Source organism: Coregonus clupeaformis, chromosome 3 (assembly GCF_020615455.1).
Source record: "Coregonus clupeaformis isolate EN_2021a chromosome 3, ASM2061545v1, whole genome shotgun sequence".
Taxonomy (NCBI): Eukaryota; Metazoa; Chordata; class Actinopteri; order Salmoniformes; family Salmonidae; genus Coregonus; species Coregonus clupeaformis.
Window position 1 is genome coordinate 25,474,127 of NC_059194.1, and position 21,907 is coordinate 25,496,033.

The 21,907-nt window shown below is 42.8% G+C and overlaps 2 protein-coding genes across 2 annotated transcripts in view; both read right to left on the reverse strand.

Moving 5' to 3' along the window:
• The window catches only part of LOC121542897 (39S ribosomal protein L11, mitochondrial), a 49,611-nt gene extending 40,549 nt beyond the window's left edge, over positions 1-9,062 (reverse strand). Inside the window, exon 1 of the mRNA XM_041852506.2 lies at positions 8,960-9,062. The gene's annotated coding sequence lies outside the window, so the exon portion shown is untranslated. The remainder of the gene's footprint in view (positions 1-8,959) is intronic.
• A 3,488-nt stretch (positions 9,063-12,550) lies between these two features.
• si:rp71-46j2.7 lies at positions 12,551-21,270 on the reverse strand. The gene is made up of 16 exons (XM_041852519.2): positions 20,682-21,270; positions 19,894-20,005; positions 19,031-19,244; positions 18,005-18,147; positions 17,262-17,424; positions 17,076-17,143; positions 16,620-16,810; positions 16,230-16,340; positions 15,955-16,080; positions 15,335-15,439; positions 15,093-15,251; positions 14,276-14,921; positions 14,102-14,165; positions 13,792-13,976; positions 13,585-13,673; positions 12,551-13,381 (listed from the first exon to the last, which is right to left on the reverse strand). Exons 1-16 carry the CDS (start codon positions 20,868-20,870, stop codon positions 13,289-13,291), a joined length of 2,658 nt encoding a protein of 885 aa, XP_041708453.2. The 5' UTR covers positions 20,871-21,270; the 3' UTR covers positions 12,551-13,288.
• Positions 21,271-21,907: the final 637 nt, after the last annotated feature.

Genomic DNA, 21,907 nt, shown 5'->3' on the forward strand with positions numbered 1-21,907 from the left:
GTGTTGCCCAAATTTCTATATTTATTTCAATGTCTACCCATTTTTATTCCAAAATCTTTTTTTATTTCACTGGATCAAACATTCATGCATTTTATTTGGGATGGCAAGGTACCACGGATTGGTAGAAAACATTTACAGAAGCCTAAGTCATTGGGGGGTTTAGCTCTACCAAATTTTCAGACATACTATTGGGCTGCAAATTTCAGAGCCCTTCTGTACTGGCTGCAGACTGATCCTACTGGCCCTAGACCAATCTGGGTCCAGATGGAGTCTGAATCGTGTAAACCTGCTGCACTTTCTTCTGTGTTGTGCTCTGTCTCTCCCAGTGTCCCTAGGCAAAAGGTGTGTCAACCCAATTGTAAAGCAGTCTCTTAAAATTTGGAATCAGTTCCGCTTAGCCTTTGGCCTCCGAGGCTTTTCTCTATCAGGCCCAATCAATCAGAACATTTTATTTCCTCCATCTTTGAATGATGGGGCTTTTGACATCTGGCACTCACTAGGCCTCTCCTCACTAGCCCAATTATTCTTTGATGATACATTTGCCTCTTTTGCTCAGCTACAGGAAAGGTTCAACCTCCCCCAATCCCACTTTTTCCCGCTATCTCCAGACTAGGAACTTTGTCAGAGCTAACACACCTGAATTTCCCCATAGGCCTGTGAATACAGCTATAGAGAGCATCCTGGAGCTGAACAAGCTTCCTAGGGGCGCAATTTCAGATGTATATACAATCATTCATGACTTACAGAACCCTTCTTTGGTGCCTTTAAAGACTCGATGGGAAAAGGATTTGGGGGAGGAACTTGGGGAAGACACCTGGGAATCTGTGCTGCGCAGGGTGCATTCGTCCTCTTTTAGCACTAGACACAGCCTCATTCAATTCAAGGTGGTTCACCGTATCCACTGGTCTGGGGCCAGACTTGGAAGAATATTCTCTGATTTTGATCCTACCTGTGTCAGATGTAAAATTGAACCGGCCACACTGTTGCATATGTTCTGGGGCTGTCATAAACTGTCAGGTTTCTGGGAATTAATATTTAAATGTTTCTCTGATATATATAACACTGTTATAGATCCCTCTCCCCTTACAGCCCTTTTTGGAGTACTGCCCATAAGCACCCCCTGTCAAGAATCCAGTCGGACACTGTTGCTTATACAACTCTTTTAGCTAGACGGCTAATACTACAGAACTGGAAGATGGCAGCTCCCCATCTTATAAATATTGGGTGAGAGACGTGTTGTGCTCTCTGAAACTAGAAAAATTAAATTCAATTCACGTGGGAACCCCAAACTGTTTAATGAGGCTTGGGCTCCATTCCGGTCTTACTTTAAACAGTCCATCCTCGGATAGCATTCCTATTAAAACCAAAATAAGTCTGTATTTGACCCCCCTGTGACTTAGGGGTTGGATGAGCATTTCTCTGTGTTTTTTTCTGGGGTGGGGTGGGGGGCATTAAGGTTGATGTGCTTATTGATTGTGACCTGCGGATGCCTTGTTCATCTCGCCCGGGCAGAGACTAAGGTGTGAGCTTGTTTTTCCCAGTTATTTTTATTTTTTAATTCTGTTCACGCCTACATAAAATTATCAATATTCATTTTTTATTTTAAAGCATTGTAACTTTTTATTTTTGGTCCAGTGGATGATTGGTCTGTGGCCTTGACTGTCTGTGAGTGGTTGCATTTCTCCACCCCATCCCTTAACTGTTTACAGGAACAATGGTGAGGTGTTTGCTCTGTCCCTATACTATAGATTGCCCTTTAACCTTTTGTAGCCTTCTGCCTGGTGTGTTTAACTTGTCTAAAGTATGGTATCTTTAAAGTTATTATTATTATTATTATTATTATTTTTTTATTTTTATTTTTTTTATTTTATATATGTATTATTTGTACTTTTGTCTAGTTGAGTATATTATTTATATTGCTTTGTCTTGTCTGTGTGTGTGTAAAACTTAATAAACAGAGTTCTCAAAAAAAAAAATAACGAAAATAGAATAAATAGAGTAAAATAACAGTAACGAGGTTATATACAGGGGGTACCGATACAGAGTCAATGTGCAGGGGCACAGGTTAGACGAGGTAATATGTACATTAGGTAGAGGTATAGTGACTATGCATAGATAATAAACAGAGAGAAGCAGCAGCGTAAAAGTGTGTGTGTGTGTGTGTGTGTGTGTGTGTGTGTGGGGGGGAGGGGGGTCAATGCAAATAGTCCGGGTAGCCATTTGGTTAGCTGTTCAGGAGTCTTATGGCTTGAGAGTAGAAGCTGTTAAGAAGCCTTTTGGACATGGACATGGCACTCCGGTACCGCTTGCAGTGCGATAGCAGAGAGAACAGTCTGACTAGGTTGGGCTGGAGTCTTTGGCCATTTTTAGGTCCTTCCTCTGACACCGCCTGGTATAGAGGTCCTGGATGGCAGGAAGCTTGGCCCCAGTGATGTACTGGGCACTACACAATACCCGCAGTAGTGCCTTGCAGTCGGAGGCCAAGCAGATGCCATACCAGGCAGTGATGCAACCAGTCAGGATGCTCTCGATGGTGCAGCTGTATAACTTTGAGGATCTGAAGATCCATGGCAAGTCTCTTGAGGGGCAATAGGCGTTGTTGTGCCCTCTTCACGACTGTCTTAGTGTGTTTGGACCGTGACAGTTCATTGGTGATGTGGACACCAAGGAGCTTGAAGCTCTCAACCTGCGCCACTGCAGCCCAGTCGATGAGAATGGGGGCGTGCTCGGCCCTCCTTTTCCTGTAGTCCACGATCATCTCCTTCGTCTTGATCATGTTGAGAGAGGTTGTTATCCTGGCACCACACTGCCAGGTCTCTGACCTCCTCCCTATAGGCTGTCTCATCGTCGGTGATCAGGCCTACCACTGTTGTGTCGTCGGAAACCTTAACGATGGTGTTGGAATCGTGCCTGGCCATGCAGTCATGGGTGAACAGGGAGTACAAGACGGGACTGAGCACGCATCCCTGAGGGGCCCCCGTGTTGAGGATCAGCGTGGCAGATGTGTTGTTACCTACCCTTACCACCTGGGGTGGCCCGTCAGGAAGTCCAGGATCCAGTTGCAGAGGGAGGTGTTTGGTCCCAGGGTCCTTGGCTTAGTGATGAGCTTTGAGGGCACTATGGTGTCGAACGCTGAGCTGTAGTCAATGAATTGCATTCTCATGTAGGTGTTCCTTTTGTTCAGGTGGGAAAGGGCAGTGTGGAGTGCAATAGAGATTGTGTCATCTGTGGATCTGTTGGGGCGGTATGCAAATTGGAGTGGGTCTAGGGTTTCTGGGACAATGGTGTTGATGTGAGCCATGACCAGCCTTTCAAAGCACTTCATGGCTACAAACGTGAGTGCTACGGGTCGATAGTCATTTAGGCAGGTTACCTTAGTGTTCTTCTTCACAGGGACTATGGAGGTCTGCTTGAAGCATGTTGGTATTACAGACTCGGTCAGGGACAGGTTTGCCAGTTGGTCAGCACATGCTCAGAGTACACGTCTTGGTAATCTGTTTGGCCCTGCGGCCTTGTGAATGTTGACCTGTTTAAAAAGGTCCTACTCACATCGGCTACGGAGAGCGTGATCACACAGTCGTCCGGAACAGCTGGTGCCCTCAAGCATGCTTCAGTGTTGCTTGCCTCGAAGCGTGCATATAAGTCATTTAGCTCGTCTGGTAGGCTCGTGTCACTGGGCAGCTCGCGGCTGTCCTTCCCTTTGTAGTCTGTAATAGTTTGCAAGCCCTGCCACATCCGACGAGCGTCGGAGCCGGTTTAGTACACAGGTGTTCCTTGTGCTGGGGACAACAAAATATGCAGTTGTCACAATACAATGCCACAGATGTCTCAAGTTATCAGGGAGAATGCAATTGGAATGCTGACTGCAGGAATATCCACCAGAGCTGTTAACAAATAATTTAATGTTCATTTCTCTACCATAAGCCACCTCCAAAGTCGTTTGAGAGAATTTGGCAGTACAGCTAACCGGCCTTACAACCGCCGACCATGTGTAACCACGCCAGCCTGGGACCTCCACATCCGGCTTCTTCACCTGTGGGATCGTCTGAAACCAGCTACCTGGCCAGATAATGAAGCTGTGGGTTTGCACAACCGAAGAATTTCTGCACAAACTGTTAGAAACCGTTGCAGGGAAGCACCTCTGTGCACTCATTGTCCTCACCAGGGTCTTGACCTGACTGCATTTTGGCATCGTAATCAACTTCAGCGGGAAAATGCTCACCTTCAATGGCCACTGGCATGCTGGAGAAGTTTGCTCTTCATGGATGAATCCCGTTTTCAACTGTACCGTGCAGATGCAGTCGGAGTTGTGTGGGGGAGCAGTTTTTTTATGTCAAAGTTGTAAACAGAGTGGCCCATGGTGGCGGTGGGGTTATGGTATGGGCTGGCAAAAGCTACGGACAATGAACACAATTGCATTTTATCGATGACAATTTGAATGCAGAGATAACGTGACGAGATCCTGAGGCCCATTGTTGTGCGATTCATCCAATTTGTAAGTCGCTCTGGATAAGAGCGTCTGCTAAATGACGTAAATGTAAATCTGCCGCCATCACCTCATATTTCAGCATGATAATGCATGGCCCCATGTCGCAAGGATCTGTACACAATTCCTGGATGCTGAAAATGTCCCAGTTCTTCCATGGCCTGCATACTCACCAGACATGTCACCCATTGAGCATGTTTGGGATGCTCTGGATCGACGTGTACGACAGCGTGTTCCAGTTCCCGCCAATATCCAGCAACTTTGCACAGTCATTGAAGAGGAGTGGGACAACATTCCACAGGCCACAATCAACTCTTTGCAAAGGAGATGTGTCGCGCCGCATGAGGCAAATGGTGGTCAAACCAGATACTGACTGGTTTCTGATCCATGCCCCTACCATTTTTTAAAGGTATCTGTGACCAACAGATGCATATCTGTATTCCCAGTGATGTGAAATCCATAGATTTAGTGGCCTAATTTATTTTATCTTTGGTAATGTATTATTGTTATGTGATTGCTTTGTATAAAAGTACCATGTATGTAAAATGTGTATGCATATGTAGCAGAAAAGCTGTAAAAAACAAACAAGATATGTGTCCTCCGAAGAGGGGGATGGTGGATGGGTTAATAATAAATCAAATCTGTGTTTGTCGTTCTTTTTCTTCCTCTGGATTTTACATAGCAGTTGGCAACCAACTTTAATGTGCATTACCGCCACCAACTGGACTGGAGGAGCAATTAACCAAAACACCAGAAAGGGCAAGGTCCATTGAGAGGGCAAGAGCGAGATCTATGTTAGGAGAAGGGCAATATCATCATAAGGAGACGTAAACTTGGAATACGGAGGAGGAATGGAGAGATGGAGAAGGTCGAAGAGAGTGAAAGAGGGTGAGCTTGAAATCGGTTGAAGACAGAGGAAAAAAGGGAGATGGTTTGTTGAAGAATGGTAGAAAGAGTGAGCTGTACACCGGATCGAGGTCTGGAGGCGAAATGGAAGTGAATGAGGGCAAATTACTGGAGGTGGAAGGTGTGGTGAAGTTCTTGGAGTCTGATGGTAGGATAGAAATTTTTTGATAAAGTGGACACCTGCTTTTTGGCTGATCCATATGTGGTTTCAGGGTGGGTGAAAACGGCGTTCGGTGCTGTGGAATCGGTGAAGGTAACCCAAAGTGGTCTTGTGATAATTGTTTGCATTTCTGCCAGTCAGAGGGAGCAGGCGCTCCGCACCACACGAATGGGGACAATAGCTGTAACTTGTTTTGCTCTCAAAAGGGTGCCATTGAAAGGCGTGATTACAGGGGTAGCGGTAAATGTGAAAGTAGACCAACAGAAGGGAAAGATTCCCAGTGTTTGTGAAGCTCGTCGTTTGGTGCGACGCAGAAAGGGTGGCGCGAGTTGTGAAACAGAAGAGTTATTCTGTTCTTTTGAGTTTTGATGTTGAGTCTTTGCCAGACAAAGTGATGTTAGGATATTTCAGTTATCCCGTATTAGCTTTTGTCCCAAATCCATTACATTGTTACAGGTGTCAAGCTTATGGGAGTGTAGGAGGGAGGTTCCTAGGTGTGAGAAGTGTGCAGAAGGGCATGAGTCAACAGAATGTGTAGTATTGGGGAAAGAAGCAGTATGTGTGGCTGGGGATCAGAAATGTCCGGTGCGAGAGGCAGGTTGAGTTTACCAGGGTTAGTAGTGTCGTATGCTGAGGCAATGAAGAAAGTATAGGAAGATGGGTCAAGGGGAAGGGATCCTGAGAGGATTCGTGTGAGTAATAGATATGTGCGAGTACAGAGGGATAGAGCAATGAGTGATATATGCTTCAGTAAGATTGGCTTTTAGCATTCATAGCAATGGTTATCAACTGTACCGCAGGGATGGATCGTAAGTCGCAGAAAATAGATGTTGTGGTGGCAGCTGCATAGAAGTATTTGGGTGTACAAGGTTCGACAGAAGAGTTACAGGGTGTGTTGAGTGGTGGTGTCCCATCCTTCCAGGCCGTTGGCCTGAGGTAGGACTAGATTGGTTTAAATAGTGGAATAGGGTGGTAGGTTTATAATTGAGTGTAGGGTTAGATGGTAGGTTATTTGTTTTTGTTAACGCCACTTTTCCACACAAAGTATAAGGTATTTATACCCCTGTATAGTTGGTGGGGGTAATGCAACCGCCATTAAACCTCATTGATGAACAACTGGATTGAGTTTGGACCTCGATCCTCTTTAGAACCTCTTCCTCTTTTAGAGTGTGGCTACGCAGACGCCCATTGACGCGCAAGCAGTTTGGATGAAATGAATGAATAACGTGTACATTTATTTTGCAATGTTCGCGCACACAACGCAGGTAGTCTGGTCAGCATGTTAGGTAGTTAGCGTCTATGAATGGGCTACCTAGCTACTCACCAATGCATTTGTGGACCACTGTCAACTGAAACACTGTGGTCCTGCAATTCCATGGCCTGCACAAGATACCAACCATAGTGTTACGTTCCCCCGCAAGAAAACCAAATAATGTCGCTCAAACAGAAGGGAGGGACTAACAAAGAGTCACTGACAACCACCAAAATGAAACAGGTGGGGTTTTAGGAGGGGTTCTGAAAAGACACTCATGGGGGTGTCCACTGAAAGTTGAATAGCAACAACTGGAACCTAAAAGATATCCGCTATGAGCGCCCACCAGGGGCGGTGTGCTCATTAGGGCGATATGGGCGACGCACTGCCAAACGGGAAAAGGAAGGGATTTTTTTTCTAATCAATTATATCACGGCAACAGTAGTTATCAGTGTTCTAATCTAGACGTCTGATCTGCCACTAAATGTCCAATCAGGCTAAAGTCGTGCTTCAAATGGCCCCGCCCCTTTTGGGGCGATTTCAGTCAGGTTGAAAATCACCCCAGAAGTCTCTCATAGACTCTCATGTAAAATCTTTTTTTTTCAAATATCAGAGCTTTCAATACAATCTCTATGGGTTCCGGGAGGGCTTGCACTTACGCGCTTTCGTCATACGTAACATAACCATGAACGTAACTAAGAAAAGAGCGGGTAGCAGCGTCAATCAATTCACGTACTACTGTCAAGATGGCTAGCGTTCAGTGCAACTCGATTGTCTCTTTGAAAGAAGTTCCTTTTTGTCGGCGAACAAATCAAGATAAATTGGCAACGAAACAATTAGGACCTCCCAGACCAAATTTAATAATTCAACAGGTTTCTACTAAAGGGGGAAAGTCCTACACCCGAGGCTTTTCCAAAAATTGGTACGAATGAAAAACCTGGCTAGCAGGCTGCGATGTAGCTAATGCAGTCTTCTGCTACCCCTGCTTACTCTTTCACCCTGAAGGCGGCACGGCAGACAGCACCGCTTGGACAGCGACTGGTGTAACGGACATGCACCATCTTTCAGAAAAGATTAAGAAACATGAGCTGTCAAAGACCCACATGGATAGCTGTTTGAGATTGTCTGCTTTGGGGAGAGTGAACATTGCCACTCAACTGGATGAGGGATACAGGCTAGCTGTCCGCCGCCACAACGATGAGGTTAGCAAGAACCGCCACATCCTCAGCCGGCTAATCCAGTGTGTGAAGTTTTGCGGAGTGTTTGAGTTAGCTTTGCGAGGCAAAGATGAAACTGAGGGCTCCACCAACCCTGGTATTTTTCTTGGACTTTTTATGGAAATGCATATTGTTTATGCAGTGTTGAGGAATGTGAAAGAACACCCTTGATTATTTTTACTGTGATAACTTATTTTGCTTTTGTAAGCCAACACTTTTGAGATCAGTCAATAAATGCTTCTGGTATTGACTTATATGCTGCCCCTGTCTTCATGTTGTTGCTGGACATATCTTTTTTAAAATGTGTGTAGGTCACCTAAATCATCAGAAAAATTGCCCCCCCTGAGAATTTTTTCAGGAGCCGCCACTGGCGCCCACTAAATGGGCCTACTAACAGGCAAACAAAATTAAAACCCACACCAAACTTAAGACAGGAACAAACCAAAAAAGTGGAGCAAAACGGGAAAAAAGGGAAGATCAGACAAAGGAATGTTTTTCTAGAAATCAAATAGGGAGAGCCAACTTAAAAAGGTGTTGACCCTCCACATCTCTCAAGACAACTGGTGCACTGGCCAGCCACTCTTAAATAGCACCTGGGCCAGCACAGGTGAAACACCTTCCCACTAACGAGATGGCAACGAAGTGATACGAATCGGTGCGCCCAACCTGAAAACATAAATGGAAAAACCAAAGCCTGTAACAATAGAAAGACGCATAACGTGGGAAATACTGGTTTGAGCATTAGTGCAAAGACACTCATACATTTAGTTAATACCCTTTGCAAGTTGGTGTCAGCTCGTGCTGGCTACATTGCAGAATAGGAACTAACTAGCAATCGCACGACTGAAACAAGCTAGCTAAATAAATCTACACATTAAAAAGAGATGACGAAATAGAAAAACTTAAATGTAAGTAACAAATTGTAACTTGTACCATACCTGTCCGTTATTCAATGTTCAAAGCAGAAGCACCTTCACGTTGTAACGAATGCTCAGGGCGCAGCCATCTTCGATTAAACAGACACACTGGTGAGCGCGCCACCAACAATGCTGCCACCTACTGTGTTGGAGGGAAACTGAGGAATAGCATTCAGCAGAGCAAAGGAGCACTAAACACGATGATACTCTGAGGCCTACAGTACGTGCTATCAAATAAAGAAGCTGTATAAGACAGAAGTATTTGTTGTATTTTCAAATACCTACTAATTAAAAAAAAAAAGATATTCAAAACAACACTGACTGGCTTGAATAGAGTTGCTAGATCAATATTACTCTTGGGTATCATCATTAGGCATAGCTTTAAAGGGGCAGTGCAGTCAACACCGTGATTTCCTGTTTTTCCACACTATGAGGTCGAAATAACACTATGAAATTGTGAACATTTTGATAATGCCCTTTTAGTGTAAGAGCTTTTTGAGAGATAAAAAACACCTGGAATTTCAGCCGGTTCCGGTGGGGTGTAGTTTTTGGTCCACAGCATGACATCACAATCTGATCTGATTATTCTGACCAATGACCAGTCATCTTTTATTTGCATATGTATCCTCCTTCTTTGATGGGGTAAGCGGGGTAGGCTTTAGAGCAGTGGTTCCCAACCTGGGGTACTTGTGCTATCCACAAGGGGTACTTGGGAAAACTCATAAGAGTGACCATAGGCCTACTGGTAAAATGCACATGAGGTGGTACTTTGTGGGTTCTCCAGACAGAGCAAATGTGATTTGGGGTACAGTAACCAAAAAAGGTTTCCCAAACTCAGAGCAGGGTTTCCCAAACTCGGTCCTGTGACCACTCCTGGGTGCACGTTTTGGTTTTTGCCCTAGCACTACAAAGCTGATTAAAAGAATCCAAGCTTGATGAGTTGGTTATTTGAATCAGCTGTGTAGCGCTAGGGCAAAAACCAAAACTTGCATGCAGGTGGGGGCCCAGGACAGAGTTTGGGAAACCCTGGTCTAGACGATCCTATCCGCCAATCAAATCAAATCAAATCAAAATGTATTGGCCACATGCGCCGAATACAACAGGTGTAGACATTACAGTGAAATGCTTACTTACAGCCCTTAACCAACAATGCATTTATTTTTTTATAGAAAAGTAAAATAAAACAACAAAAAAGTGTTGAGAAAAAAAGAGCAGAAGTAAAATAACAGTAGGGAGGCTATATATACAGGGGGGTATCGGTGCAGAGTCAATGTGCGGGGGCACCGGCTAGTTGAGGTAGTTGAGGTAATATGTACATGTGGGTAGAGTTAAAGTGACTATGCATAAATAATTAACAGAGTAGCAGCAGCGTAAAAAGATGGGGTGGGGGGCAGTGCAAATAATAATATTAATAATATGCCATTTAGCAGACGCTTTTATCCAAAGCGACTTACAGTCATGCGTGCATACATTTTTTTTTTGTGTATGGGTGGTCCCGGGGATCGAACCCACTACCTTAGCGTTACAAACGCCGTGCTCTACCAGCTGAGCTGCAGAGGACCACAAATAGTCTGGGTAGCCATGATTAGCTTTTCAGCAGTCTTATGGCTTGGGGGTAGAAGCTGTTGAGAAGTCTTTTGGACCTAGACTTGGCACTCCGGTACCGCTTTCCGTAAGGTAGTAGAGAGAACAGTCTATGACTAGGGTGGCTGGAGTCTTTGACAATTTTGAGGGCCTTCCTCTGACACCGCCTGGTATAGAGGTCCTGGATGGCAGGAAGCTTGGCCCCAGTGATGTACTGGGCCATACGCACTACATTCTGTAGTGCCTTGCGGTCGGAGGCCGAGCAGTTGCCATACCAGGCGGTGATGCAACCAGTCAGGATGCTCTCGATGGTGCAGCTGTATAATTTTTTGAGGATCTGAGGACCCATGCCAAATCTTTTCAGTCTCCTGAGGGGGAATAGGCTTTGTCGTGCCCTCTTCACAACTGTCTTGGTGTGTTTGGACCATGATAGTTCGTTGGTGATGTGGACACCAAGGAACTTGAAGCTCTCAACCTGTTCCACTACAGCCCTGTCGATGATTTAAAAAAATCCTGTAGTCCACAATCATCTCCTTTGTCTTGGTCACGTTGAGGGAGAGGTTGTTATCCTGCCACCACACGGCCAGGTGTCTGACCTCCTCCCTGTAGGCTGTCTCATCGTTGTTGGTGATCAGGCCTACCACTGTTGTGTCGTCGGCAAACTTAATGATGGTGTTGGAATCGTGCCTGGCCATGCAGTCATGGGTGAACAGGGAGTACAGGAGGGTTACTGAGCATGCACCCCTGAGGGGCCCCCGTGTTGAGGATCAGTGTGGCAGATGTGTTGTTACCTACCCTTACCACCTGGGGGCGGCCCATCAGGAAGTCCAGGATCCAGTTGCAGAGGGAGGTGTTTAGTCCCAGGATCCTTAGCTTAGTGATGAGCTTTGAGGGCACTATGGTGTTGAATGCTGAGCTGTAGTCAATGAATAGCATTCTCACGTACGTGTTCCTCTTGTCCAGGTGGGAAAGGGCATTGTGGAGTGCAAAAGAGATTGCATCATCTGTGGATCTGTTGGGGCGGTATGCAAATTGGAGTGGGTCTAGGGTTTCTGGGATAATGGTGTTGATGTGAGCCATGACCAGCCATTCAAAGGCAGGGTTGTGTATGTAAATATATTTAAAGTTAATAAGATAAATTATATATTTGGAGTTATTTTCATGGACATACAGTGATGATTTAAAAGTACATTTAAAAAGACTGCATGGGGGCTTTAAAAAAAACTGTCCAGTGAAAATCTTACTTTTAAAAGTTTAAATTGTGTTAACTCATACCCAAATAATGTTGTTGACTCATCCTATACTCATATGTGGCCAAAGCATAAATTGGAGAGAAAAAACACTTTAGAAAGACCCTACCTCAAACTTGTATCTGAAACAGACAGTTTAAATAAATGCTTGCTATTTACTCAGAGGATGATGTCATCCTCCTGAGGAGGATGAGCTGGCCAATCAGCGGTCTACATGCGTTAATATTTCTTATGACCGGTATACACCCACACCATTCTGTTGTTGGGGTACGTCCACGCCATTCCAACACTGAAAAGCTGCCTTTTAACCTACTTTAAAATTTTTGGTGAAGGAAAACTATTTACATTTCACTCATATTGTAAGGTTCTATTTCATAGACATCTGGAAACTCTGAACAATTACTTTAAAGTCTAACTAGCAAACTAATTATATTTTTTGTTGTTGTCTGTGAACAGTAAAAATGCTCAACATGGAGAAAGTCGTTAAAACTAATTAATCCCATATGGCAGGACTGGAAGAATCCATATTCAGAAGAGAGAATATACCTACCACACAATCTAAAGCATAACAGGCATATGTCTGAGGCTGCATTTACACAGGCAGCCCAATTCTGATATTTTTGCCATGAATTGGTCTTACAACCAATCATATCAGATATTTTCATATCAGCTCTTTTTCAGAGCTGATCTGATTGGTCAAAAGGCCAATTAGTGAAAAAAGATCAGAATTGGGCTGCCTGTGTAAATGCAGCCAAAGAAGCAAGGAAAATCTAATTTATATAAAATTGCTTTATTAATAAGGCACTTAATTTTTGAACATCAACACCCAATTGTCACATTGTGTCTTTGCAAGCTTTCTTTTAGAAAAAAAGGCATGTGTGTGTAATTACTAGAAATTCCCAGAACCCAATGCCATAAAATATGAACAGCTTTCATCAAATGCTTCTTGTTTAAACACATCTCCCCACACATCTTTCAACTATGAAAGTGCTCAAAGTGCTCAAAAACCTTTAGGACAAAACATTTTATTCAAAGTGCTCTGTGTGTCCCTACCAGTGAAATCAACTCAAACCATCGAAATAAAAGTACATTTATGCCCCCTCTGAGTTTGACAATGGAGTACATCGTTACCATCTCGATAGCAAATGCTTCTATTTTCTACACTGGTAGAGGATATTTTAACTTAAATAACTTCACGTTAGTGTGCTGATGTTGCCAAATACATAACACATTATCAACTTATTTAATAGTCAACATATGATACATTTGAAATAATAGGCATGATTCACAGCATGTTTAATGCATGAGGTAAAATATACTTTCCTGGAAATGTATCATTAGCGTTCTTTATTATAATACTCCAACCAAGTGTAGACTTAAATACTTAAATGGGACTGTTGTAAGGCATGACAACCAATCAAATAAATAGTTTAATTTTCTAAAACATCAGAACTACAGTTCACTGAACTAAAGTTCATTTAAAAGCATGATTCACCTGAGAACATCTTAAAATGAGTTAGTTGCCGTTGACTTTCTGCAGGGTTACGGCACTCACGTTAAGAGCCTCCTCCCCCGGCAGAAGCTCTCTCAATAGGAATGAAAGCAGCATCTATTGAAAATAAAGTGAAGCAAAAGTTTAGTCAATGTTTCTACAAACTGTACAAGAAAGTCTAGACATCTATTTTTATGACATTTGACAGACATCAAATAGAGAGCCAGCACTGCAACATTGATGAGAGGACATTGACATATTGACACCAGAGTTCTCTCTTCCAGTGCTCTCCACAGAAACTCAAGAGGCTAGATACTCACATAGACCAGCTTCTTGTTTTCTTCACAGTCCTGGAAGAGCTTAAACACGGTCTCCATATCGGTCTTCTTCAAGATTAAATAGTTTGAATCTATAATGAGAACATGATGTTAGTGAACTGTGACACTTCACGCATTTCCGTCTTAGAATGAAAAGCATAACTCTAGAAGCTGTGCTGATGAGAGTGAAAAACAGGGTAGATCCTGTACATCTGGCATTGATGAGGTGGTGAGCTCGGTCTTTGGTCTCATTCTTCTCCTCACTGCTGCGATTGGGTTTGGGTTTGGTCACCTCTGGCGAGCCCTCAGGCCACTGTTTCTCACATAGGTTGTCGATATAGGAGGCCATCTGGGCTTCCGTTGGGTTAATCTTATTCAAGAAGCTGTTCACTTTCCTAAAAGAGATTATCAAAAGTTAATGCTGGGATTCTCAAAAGGCCAAATGTAGGTCATCCTATTATTCTGTCAGTATGACGAACCAGGACTGCAGTGGAAAATGGGAGAATATTTCACCTCTTACTTTTTCAATATCGGCATGACGGGTTTCAGAATCGCATCAAATATGTTCAGGAGGATGGAATTACCTGGAGGGAAAAGTAGGGCGCTGATTATTACACACTAGTATAGGTGACTCTGATTAAAATATAAACATCTAACATTACAATTTCTAACAAATTAGGAAGTGAGAACTAACCAGATATTGCTTTCAACAAATCAAAAATGGCTTTGGTTGCTTCCATTTGCTCCCAGCTGGATTGGTCCTTTTTCAAACACTGTGAGTCTTCTAATTTTGACTGACTCCCCATGTCCTTTCCTTTACTCCTGTGGATCCCTCCTGACATTTTGAAAGTGAGTTTCTCCATTTTATCCGACTTTCCAACTAAATGACGCCATGACGGACTGTCAGTGAGGTAACATTGCGAGCCTCCATTTTGACTGGAATGTCGCGGCCTACATACAGAGTCGCTCTGGTCTTCAGGGTTGTCTGATTTCGTTTGGGCCAGACACTCCTCTGATCTGGATAGCTCTTTGATCATCATCTTTAGGTGAGAAGTTACGGGGTTCTCCGATTCCTCTATTTTGTCCTCTGTTTTGTCTGCATTAACCAAAGAGTCTGATTTCTCTACTGGTACCATCGCTTTACCTCTGCAGCACTCAATGGAACTGGGTTCTGAAGGAGAATCATCACATTGGAAGATGATGATAGAATGGACTCGGGCCAGGCCATCCCTTGTATCGCCAATGTTTTCATCCAGCTTCTCAGTTGCAGTTGGGTCTGCAGCCTCGGTTGTGTTGGAATCATCTGGTTTGGTCCCTCTTTGAAGAGTGTTGTGCGTGTCCTGAAAAATTCAATGTGCATTGCAATACCTTTACAAATACGGACTGACTGCTGAAGATTCACAGCTGCTGTGACTTCTTAATGCACCAGCAGAGGGCATTATTTGCCATTTGTGGTGACATGATACAAGATGACCTTGCAGGCCTGCTCAACATGATTTTAAAATGCCTACCTCATCTTCCTCTCGGCCTGGAGTCAGGAAGTAGGCCAGACCACTGAGGAGGCCCCACACTCCCCCCACATGCTCCTCTTCACTCAGCAGCTTGTCCAGAGGACACAGGAACTGAAACACTGGCTGAGTGTGGCCCATCAGAGCATCAGACACCAGCTCCTGGAGAGGGCATGGGGATTAAGATATTCTTTTTTTATCATACCATGTGCATTTCTGCTTGTGTCTGAAGTGTGCCAGTGTACCTGTAAGAAGAGCTTAAGGGACGTTCTGGCTTCTTCTCTAAAATCCTCGCTGTTACTCTCAGTGCTCGCTTCTAACACGGATAGGGAGGGTAAATTAGCAGAGTCCTAAAGAAAATAAAAATATATACAAACCAGAGAAAAATTACAAAGAAAGATATTTAAGAATGATGATGTGTGATATAATTATATGATATGGCTCCATATTGAGGATGCAAAAGAGACATGTGTCAAAAGAGACTGTACACTCAAAAACATTGCAAATGCTAATAGTCTATCTAATTGTGCAACATCCCATAAAATGTCAGATATCGTTTATGCCAGTTAAATTAAATTAAACAGTGCAGTATCTGATGCATTCCAAACTCCTACAGCAGTCTGTTTTGACAACAACGTTGCTTTTTTTGTCATCACGAGACACAGGAAAAGAAGGGTAACACTTCTTCTACAAATATATAACTGGATGCATTGGTACCATTTCTCAAAAACCTTTTACATTGAATTCAATACCAAACAGCATAGTGACTTTACCTAATTTCAATGGCCATGAGGTTACATAGTAAAGTGGTACCTTGTGGAACACAATTGCAACAATACAATCTCCCTCTTCATCCGTCTCTAACCTGCCATAGGTTGCGGAAATGGATGATGTCTGTCTGGGTCTTCCTCACATCCCAGTGAAGGTTCTCAGGGTTGTCCCTCTCCTCCAGGTGAACTGTGAAACACATCTCCTCATTTTCCCTCTCCATCTACAGACAGTAACATCTTACTTTACACACAATTCTGGCGCAAACATGAACAGATAATAGAACGACCAAGGACATGTCTTCACAAAGCTCAGTTTCATATTTAGCAGTAGTTGCATTCCACAGTGACTTGTGTGTGATTTGTGACTCACACAAGGGACGCTGACAGCCCAATGGCCAACCCGCCACATCTCATATGACAGCTTGAATTCCATCATGTCTTCTTGAACACTGGTCAAGTAGCTCTCCAGATCACCATCCACCTGGTGAACCAAACCAATTACAAAATAAAACGTCAGCCGTGTTACGTTTCAACCTCACTATAAATAGAGCATTGTTTGGGGTGAATCATAGAGGGCATCCAGAAATATGTGTTTTTTGGTTTATTATCTTCTATTGGATAGATGGCAAAACATGTACTGTCTGGAAGATAGTAAATACAATTTATAAAATCTATAACATTTTATATTAAAAAATATTTGAGAAGAGTGAATAGTGTTGTGCTGACTGCAGACTTGCTCTATCTGGTGCAGTGTCCTTACGCTGTCGGAGTCCTGCTGGCTCTGGATGGAGCCCTCCCGGCTACTCCCTTCAATTTCGTTTGACGGACAATCCTGGATGGACTTGGCTCTGACCACCAGCACCTGCTCCTTTTTCTTCATTGTCTTCCTTTTAGCTTTCTTCGATTTCATCTTGTCAAGGAATTTAGACCAGCCTTCCTTCAATTTGTTGGCTGGAAAAACAACACATATCCGGTTAGCTAAGTTTCCACATTTTCATGGCCTTTATTATGTCACAAGTTGACTGCAAACTGCAATAACCTTAAGACAAAGGGGAAACAAAACAAACATACAAAAATTAAAATTAAAATCATGGCACAAACAGAATCAACTGGACACAAACTAAATAAACTTTGTTTTGGTCCAGTTAATGTTGTTTGTGCCAAACACACTCCGTTTCAATTTAGCTTAGTTATTTTCAAATAGACACACCCACACCTTTCTTTTTGGACTTGCCGTCACCGGTTTGAGCATTCTCGGTTTCTTCCGGTGTTCTAAAATGGCCACTAAACAAAACCAAAGCACAATTGATTTATCCTTGTTCTCAGGCACAACACCCTAACAGCACTGAAGCGTGTCTACTAAAGAAAAGAGAGGCAGCCTGGTGAGAAAAGGGTCACTCACGCTCCACTGGCCTGGCTCTCCAGGGAGGCTGGAGATGCCCTGATAGAGTCAGAATCACACAGCTCCTCCACAGAGCTCATGGGGGTCACTCCATCCAGCTGACTCACAACCAGCTGGTTGAGGTTGTCAGGGTCTGAGAGCCACCGCACCAGCAGGTCCAGCACTGGGGGCATGGATGACAAAGTCAATGTGATGGGCTATACAGAGTAAAGTCACATGGTAGGACAAAGCCATGTTCAACATACATAGGGAAAACACAAACACACTTAGTCTCAGAATTACTGAGACACTTTCCACTTGTTTCGCTTTTATACTAATGGCCACCTCCAGTATCCACCATTATCCATGTCTAACAGGCAAAAAAAACTGGTGATAACTTTCAAGACTCATTGAACATTATTGAGATCCAATAGAAGTTACAGATGCAGAATATAGAAGTGAATGTAAACAGTAAAATCCCTTCCTATTACTAAGCCATACATTTAATTGTTCAACCCATTTCACTGACTCCTGTGATCAGAGCCACTGAAGGCCACTGACCATTATCTGTAGGTTTCAATGATAACACCCTGTGTTAGCTTTCCTCTAAGGAGAGCCCTTATTTTAGTTGCAGCACAGTATGTGCAGTATTTCTAATCTCTATCCATGACTGAATTGTTTGATGCTAATTTGTTCTCGTTTTCAAAAAGTTGAGCGATGAGAGAATACCTGAGGCACTGATAGGCCTATGTTGTGGGGCTTACCTTTTAAGGCAACAATCTCATTTAAGGCACAGTGGCTGACTGCCAGCCCCCAAAGCGACTGAGGGAAAAAGTTTCGCACCAGTGCTTGAGAGAACACTCTTAGAACTTCAACCTCCTCTCCTCTAGAGCTAAACAATGGTTCTCTGAAAGAGAGCGAGCAAAACAGACAGAGACAAAGTTAATAAAAATACCATTTTTGGACTAATGACTATGTAGATAAATGACATTAGGACAGAGCATTACAAATGTATTAGTGAGAAATTCTATCACCTCAATACAGGTCATTGTTCCAACATGTGAAAACGTACATAGTTCCCTAGCTAGGTCACATGAAATCTATCAAAAACATGCATTACACCCAATAAAAGGTTGAAGTTCAGAACTTCGATTGATAATGATTTATCCTAAACAATAAAATATACCGTATTTTCCGCACTATAAGGCGCACCGGAGTATAAGCCGCAGCAGCTAAATTTAATGATATTGAATGATGTGTACATATATAAGCCGCACTGGACTATAAGCCGCAGGTGTTTTAATGTTTAATTACTATATGTAAGGGTTCGTGCACAGAGTGGATTGTCGGGAAAGAGACAAACTGTCTCGCTCTCGTAATGTCTGTCTGTCTTGCTCTCGTTCTGTCTCTCGTACCACTCTCGGTTCCACTTTTACTTTTGCGCGCTACCCGTCTCACTCTTTTCCGGCCTCCAGCTTTTCCTGCTGGAGCCCGCCGCTTAAAGGTGGGGGGCGCGGACCGGTCATAGAGCCCATAGAGTTAAAGTTGGTGGACTGTAACCTGTAAAATCCATAGATTTAGGAGGTCTTCTAGTGGCCGTTAGCTGTAAAAATCCATAGATTAGCCGCACCGTTATATAAGCCGCAGGGTCGAAAAATGGGAAAAAAGGCGCGGTTTATAGTCCGAAAATTACGGTACATAAACCACTTCAACAGTACAGGCAAGTGATATAGCTGGAGAACGGCAACTTAATATGTATTCTACTAGTGACTTCAGGAGAGCCGCATTACCTATCAGACTGTTTGGCATTATGGAGGTGCTGGGTCAGGATGCGAATGCAGCCCACACTTGCTGCACAGACATCAAAGTCTTTGCCTCTGCTGATGACTTGATTGATGACTTGATCAAACTCCCTCCACAGCACCTGGTGCAGGAGTTGACTGTCACAGGGCTCAGGGACGCAGTACCAGGGCAGGACTAGCTGGGCGTAGGCACACTCAAACACTGAGAACACACATTCAAAATCAACACAAAAGCAAGACAGCTGCCATGGACAAAAATAACAAACATTTAAAAGAGCCCTGAGTATTGCAAGCGATAAGCTAGGCTACATATTGTGCGGTTTGAAGTGAGCTGTGTTCATCTTAGCAGGATTGTCAAAACCACTTCCTGACAGAAAACAGTCCAAACCTGTCTGAGTATGCCTTATACAAAATATGCAAACCAAGTCGTTCCATTTCCTCTTTTATGCACAACCACTTGGTAAAACAACCCCCGCTTTCCATATTCCAAAGCATAGCACATTGAAAGGGTGTTATTTTTGTGTGTCTATTCCCCCAACATCTTTGATACCCAAGCCCCTCCCAGATCATGTAACATCAGATATGTCTGCAGCCGCATTTGCTGTCTTATTCAACTGGCACAGAACACAGTCCTACATTTGGCTGACCACATACACTAAGGTAAAGGGAAGAATCTCGCCACAAAATGTTTCCGTTATTCGTCCTTGTCTTGTTATTAAGAGATCTTAATAATAGACATTGCTTTACAAATCTCTCACCCTGGCAGAAAGCCAGACAGGCTGATTGACAAAAATGTTTTATAATGGCAAATTCTGTAAGGACATCAGCTCATGCAGAGCACAATTACACACCTTGCTGAAGAGACCTCTTCACACTGGGAAACTGTGTCTCCTGTGATGTTTCAGCTTCAGTGCTTGTTGTATCAGTCACATCACAACCTAAATGTTCATCCTTTAGTGTTTGCTGTAAAACAATTCAGAAGGGATTATAGTGTTTTGACATCATTCATTCCTTACCATCTAGATTAAGCCAAGTAGAAAGATGGCACACGTCCTTATAGCATGTTTACACAGCAAGAAACCGGCTAAACTACAAAGAGTAATGTGCCTGGAAGGTGGCGCTTCACCTTTACGTATGGCAACACCATTATTTATCGGTTGTTGTCATTGCACATCTTTCATCGCCAATGTGTATATTCAACTCTCACCTTATTTTCCCTTCCACTTGCAAAAATATTGGAAATTTTCCACCAGCTATATATAGGGCATGAGGAGGTCCATGTAAAAAAACATTTCATTATCATTTTAATTAATACGTTTAGTGTAATTTGATACCACAACTACTTGACAACAGTTATCGTTCATGGTCTAACGATTTGTAATAGATCACAGACTGACAATCAGTTGAAATATTAAAATGTTTGGTGGTATTAATAACTTTTCACTGACATGATTCATAAGGTTGTTTCATTGGGTCATTTTGTAAACAAAAGTAACGTGCATGGCTCACGCCATGTTACATTGAATCTCATGACGAGCGTTACATTGTAGCGATGATGATGATCTCTAAGACAGACGAAAAAATAACACCTGCAATTGAACAGTCAATCGTATGAAATGCATCGGACTACTTAAATTACCTGAAATGAGTTGTCTTCAGCCACATCGTCTGTTTGAGTGGCGCTTTCCCGTCCGGTCTTTATTAAGAAATTAGGGGTTGATGGCCAAAATAGTAAACACAAAACGATTTCAGCCACTACCTGTCCGCAGTCCGAAAAATACCAAACAAGCCCAAGAATCATGGCGATGGAGAAGCGCCACAGGTACATTTTCTATCTTTGCAAGACACCAGTCACATTCCTTCCACTATGAAGTTTCCAATCGTGTAGCTTTTCAAACTTAAAATGTAGATCTTTATCTACAAAAACATTCATTCATGGAGTTACGGCAAAGGCCAATTTCAACTCGCTTGTCTTGAAAAAAAACATTAAGAAAAACAACCCAGTGCACCCAGAGGAGGGCTCTGATTGGTCAGAGTGATGGTTTTTAGTATTTGGGTATCTGCAACTGATTATGGCATGCCATCTATAGGCCATAGTTGGATCAACTGTGCTTGCCTACGTTTGTTAAAATTCGAAAGTAATTTAAAATGACTGACGAAGGTAAAAGTCTGATGTAGCACGCGCCACCTGTTTCCAGAGGCGAATGGAAAACAACAAAACTAAAAGATTAAAGGTCACATTTTCCCCCGCTCAATATGTTTCACTTCTTTTTAACCACCAGTATTATTTTAGCCTCCCACAAGCTTGGAACAGATGGACTGGGGCTTAATCCAGTGATCCCCTGGGTGAGTGCTTAAATTCTGCCATAAAAATCTGGACCTCTAGGTCAGAGACCGAGGGAAAATTGATTTTATATTGGATATTCGGTTTTCTCTCGTCAATAACTATTGAACCAAGCATGCTATGACTACGAATATGGTATATTCTATATCAGGGGTGGATGGAGAACCAACCACACCTTTTTTTTTTTGTAAAAAAAAAAAAAAAAAAGATTGTATTTCAATCTTCTATTGCTCTTACACAATGCGTGCCATGATAATGATATATTCTGTATCAGAAGAGGATGGACAAAAATCCTTGTTTTTATATACAATATATATATATATATATATATATATATATACTACCAGTCAAAAGTTTTAGAGCACCTACTCATTCAAGGGATTTTCTTAATTTTTAAAAATGTCTACATTGTAGAATAATAGTGAAGACATCAAAACTATGAAATAACACATATGGAATCATGTAGTAACCAAAAAATAGTTAAACAAATCAAAATATATTTTAAATTTGAGATTCTTCAA

What these genes read in the sequence shown, in the direction of transcription:
- si:rp71-46j2.7 (XM_041852519.2), bottom strand. Translation starts at nt 20,870, where the DNA reads ATGTACCTGTGGCGCTTCTCCATCGCCATGATTCTTGGGCTTGTTTGG. An exon ending in GGGCTGTCAGCGTCCCTTGT is followed by an intron (nt 16,081 to 16,229) that starts GTGAGTCACAAA and finishes TACTGTCTGTAG; the next exon opens with ATGGAGAGGGAAAATGAGGA. An exon ending in GTCATGCCGATATTGAAAAA is followed by an intron (nt 13,977 to 14,101) that starts GTAAGAGGTGAA and finishes AATCTCTTTTAG; the next exon opens with GAAAGTGAACAGCTTCTTGA.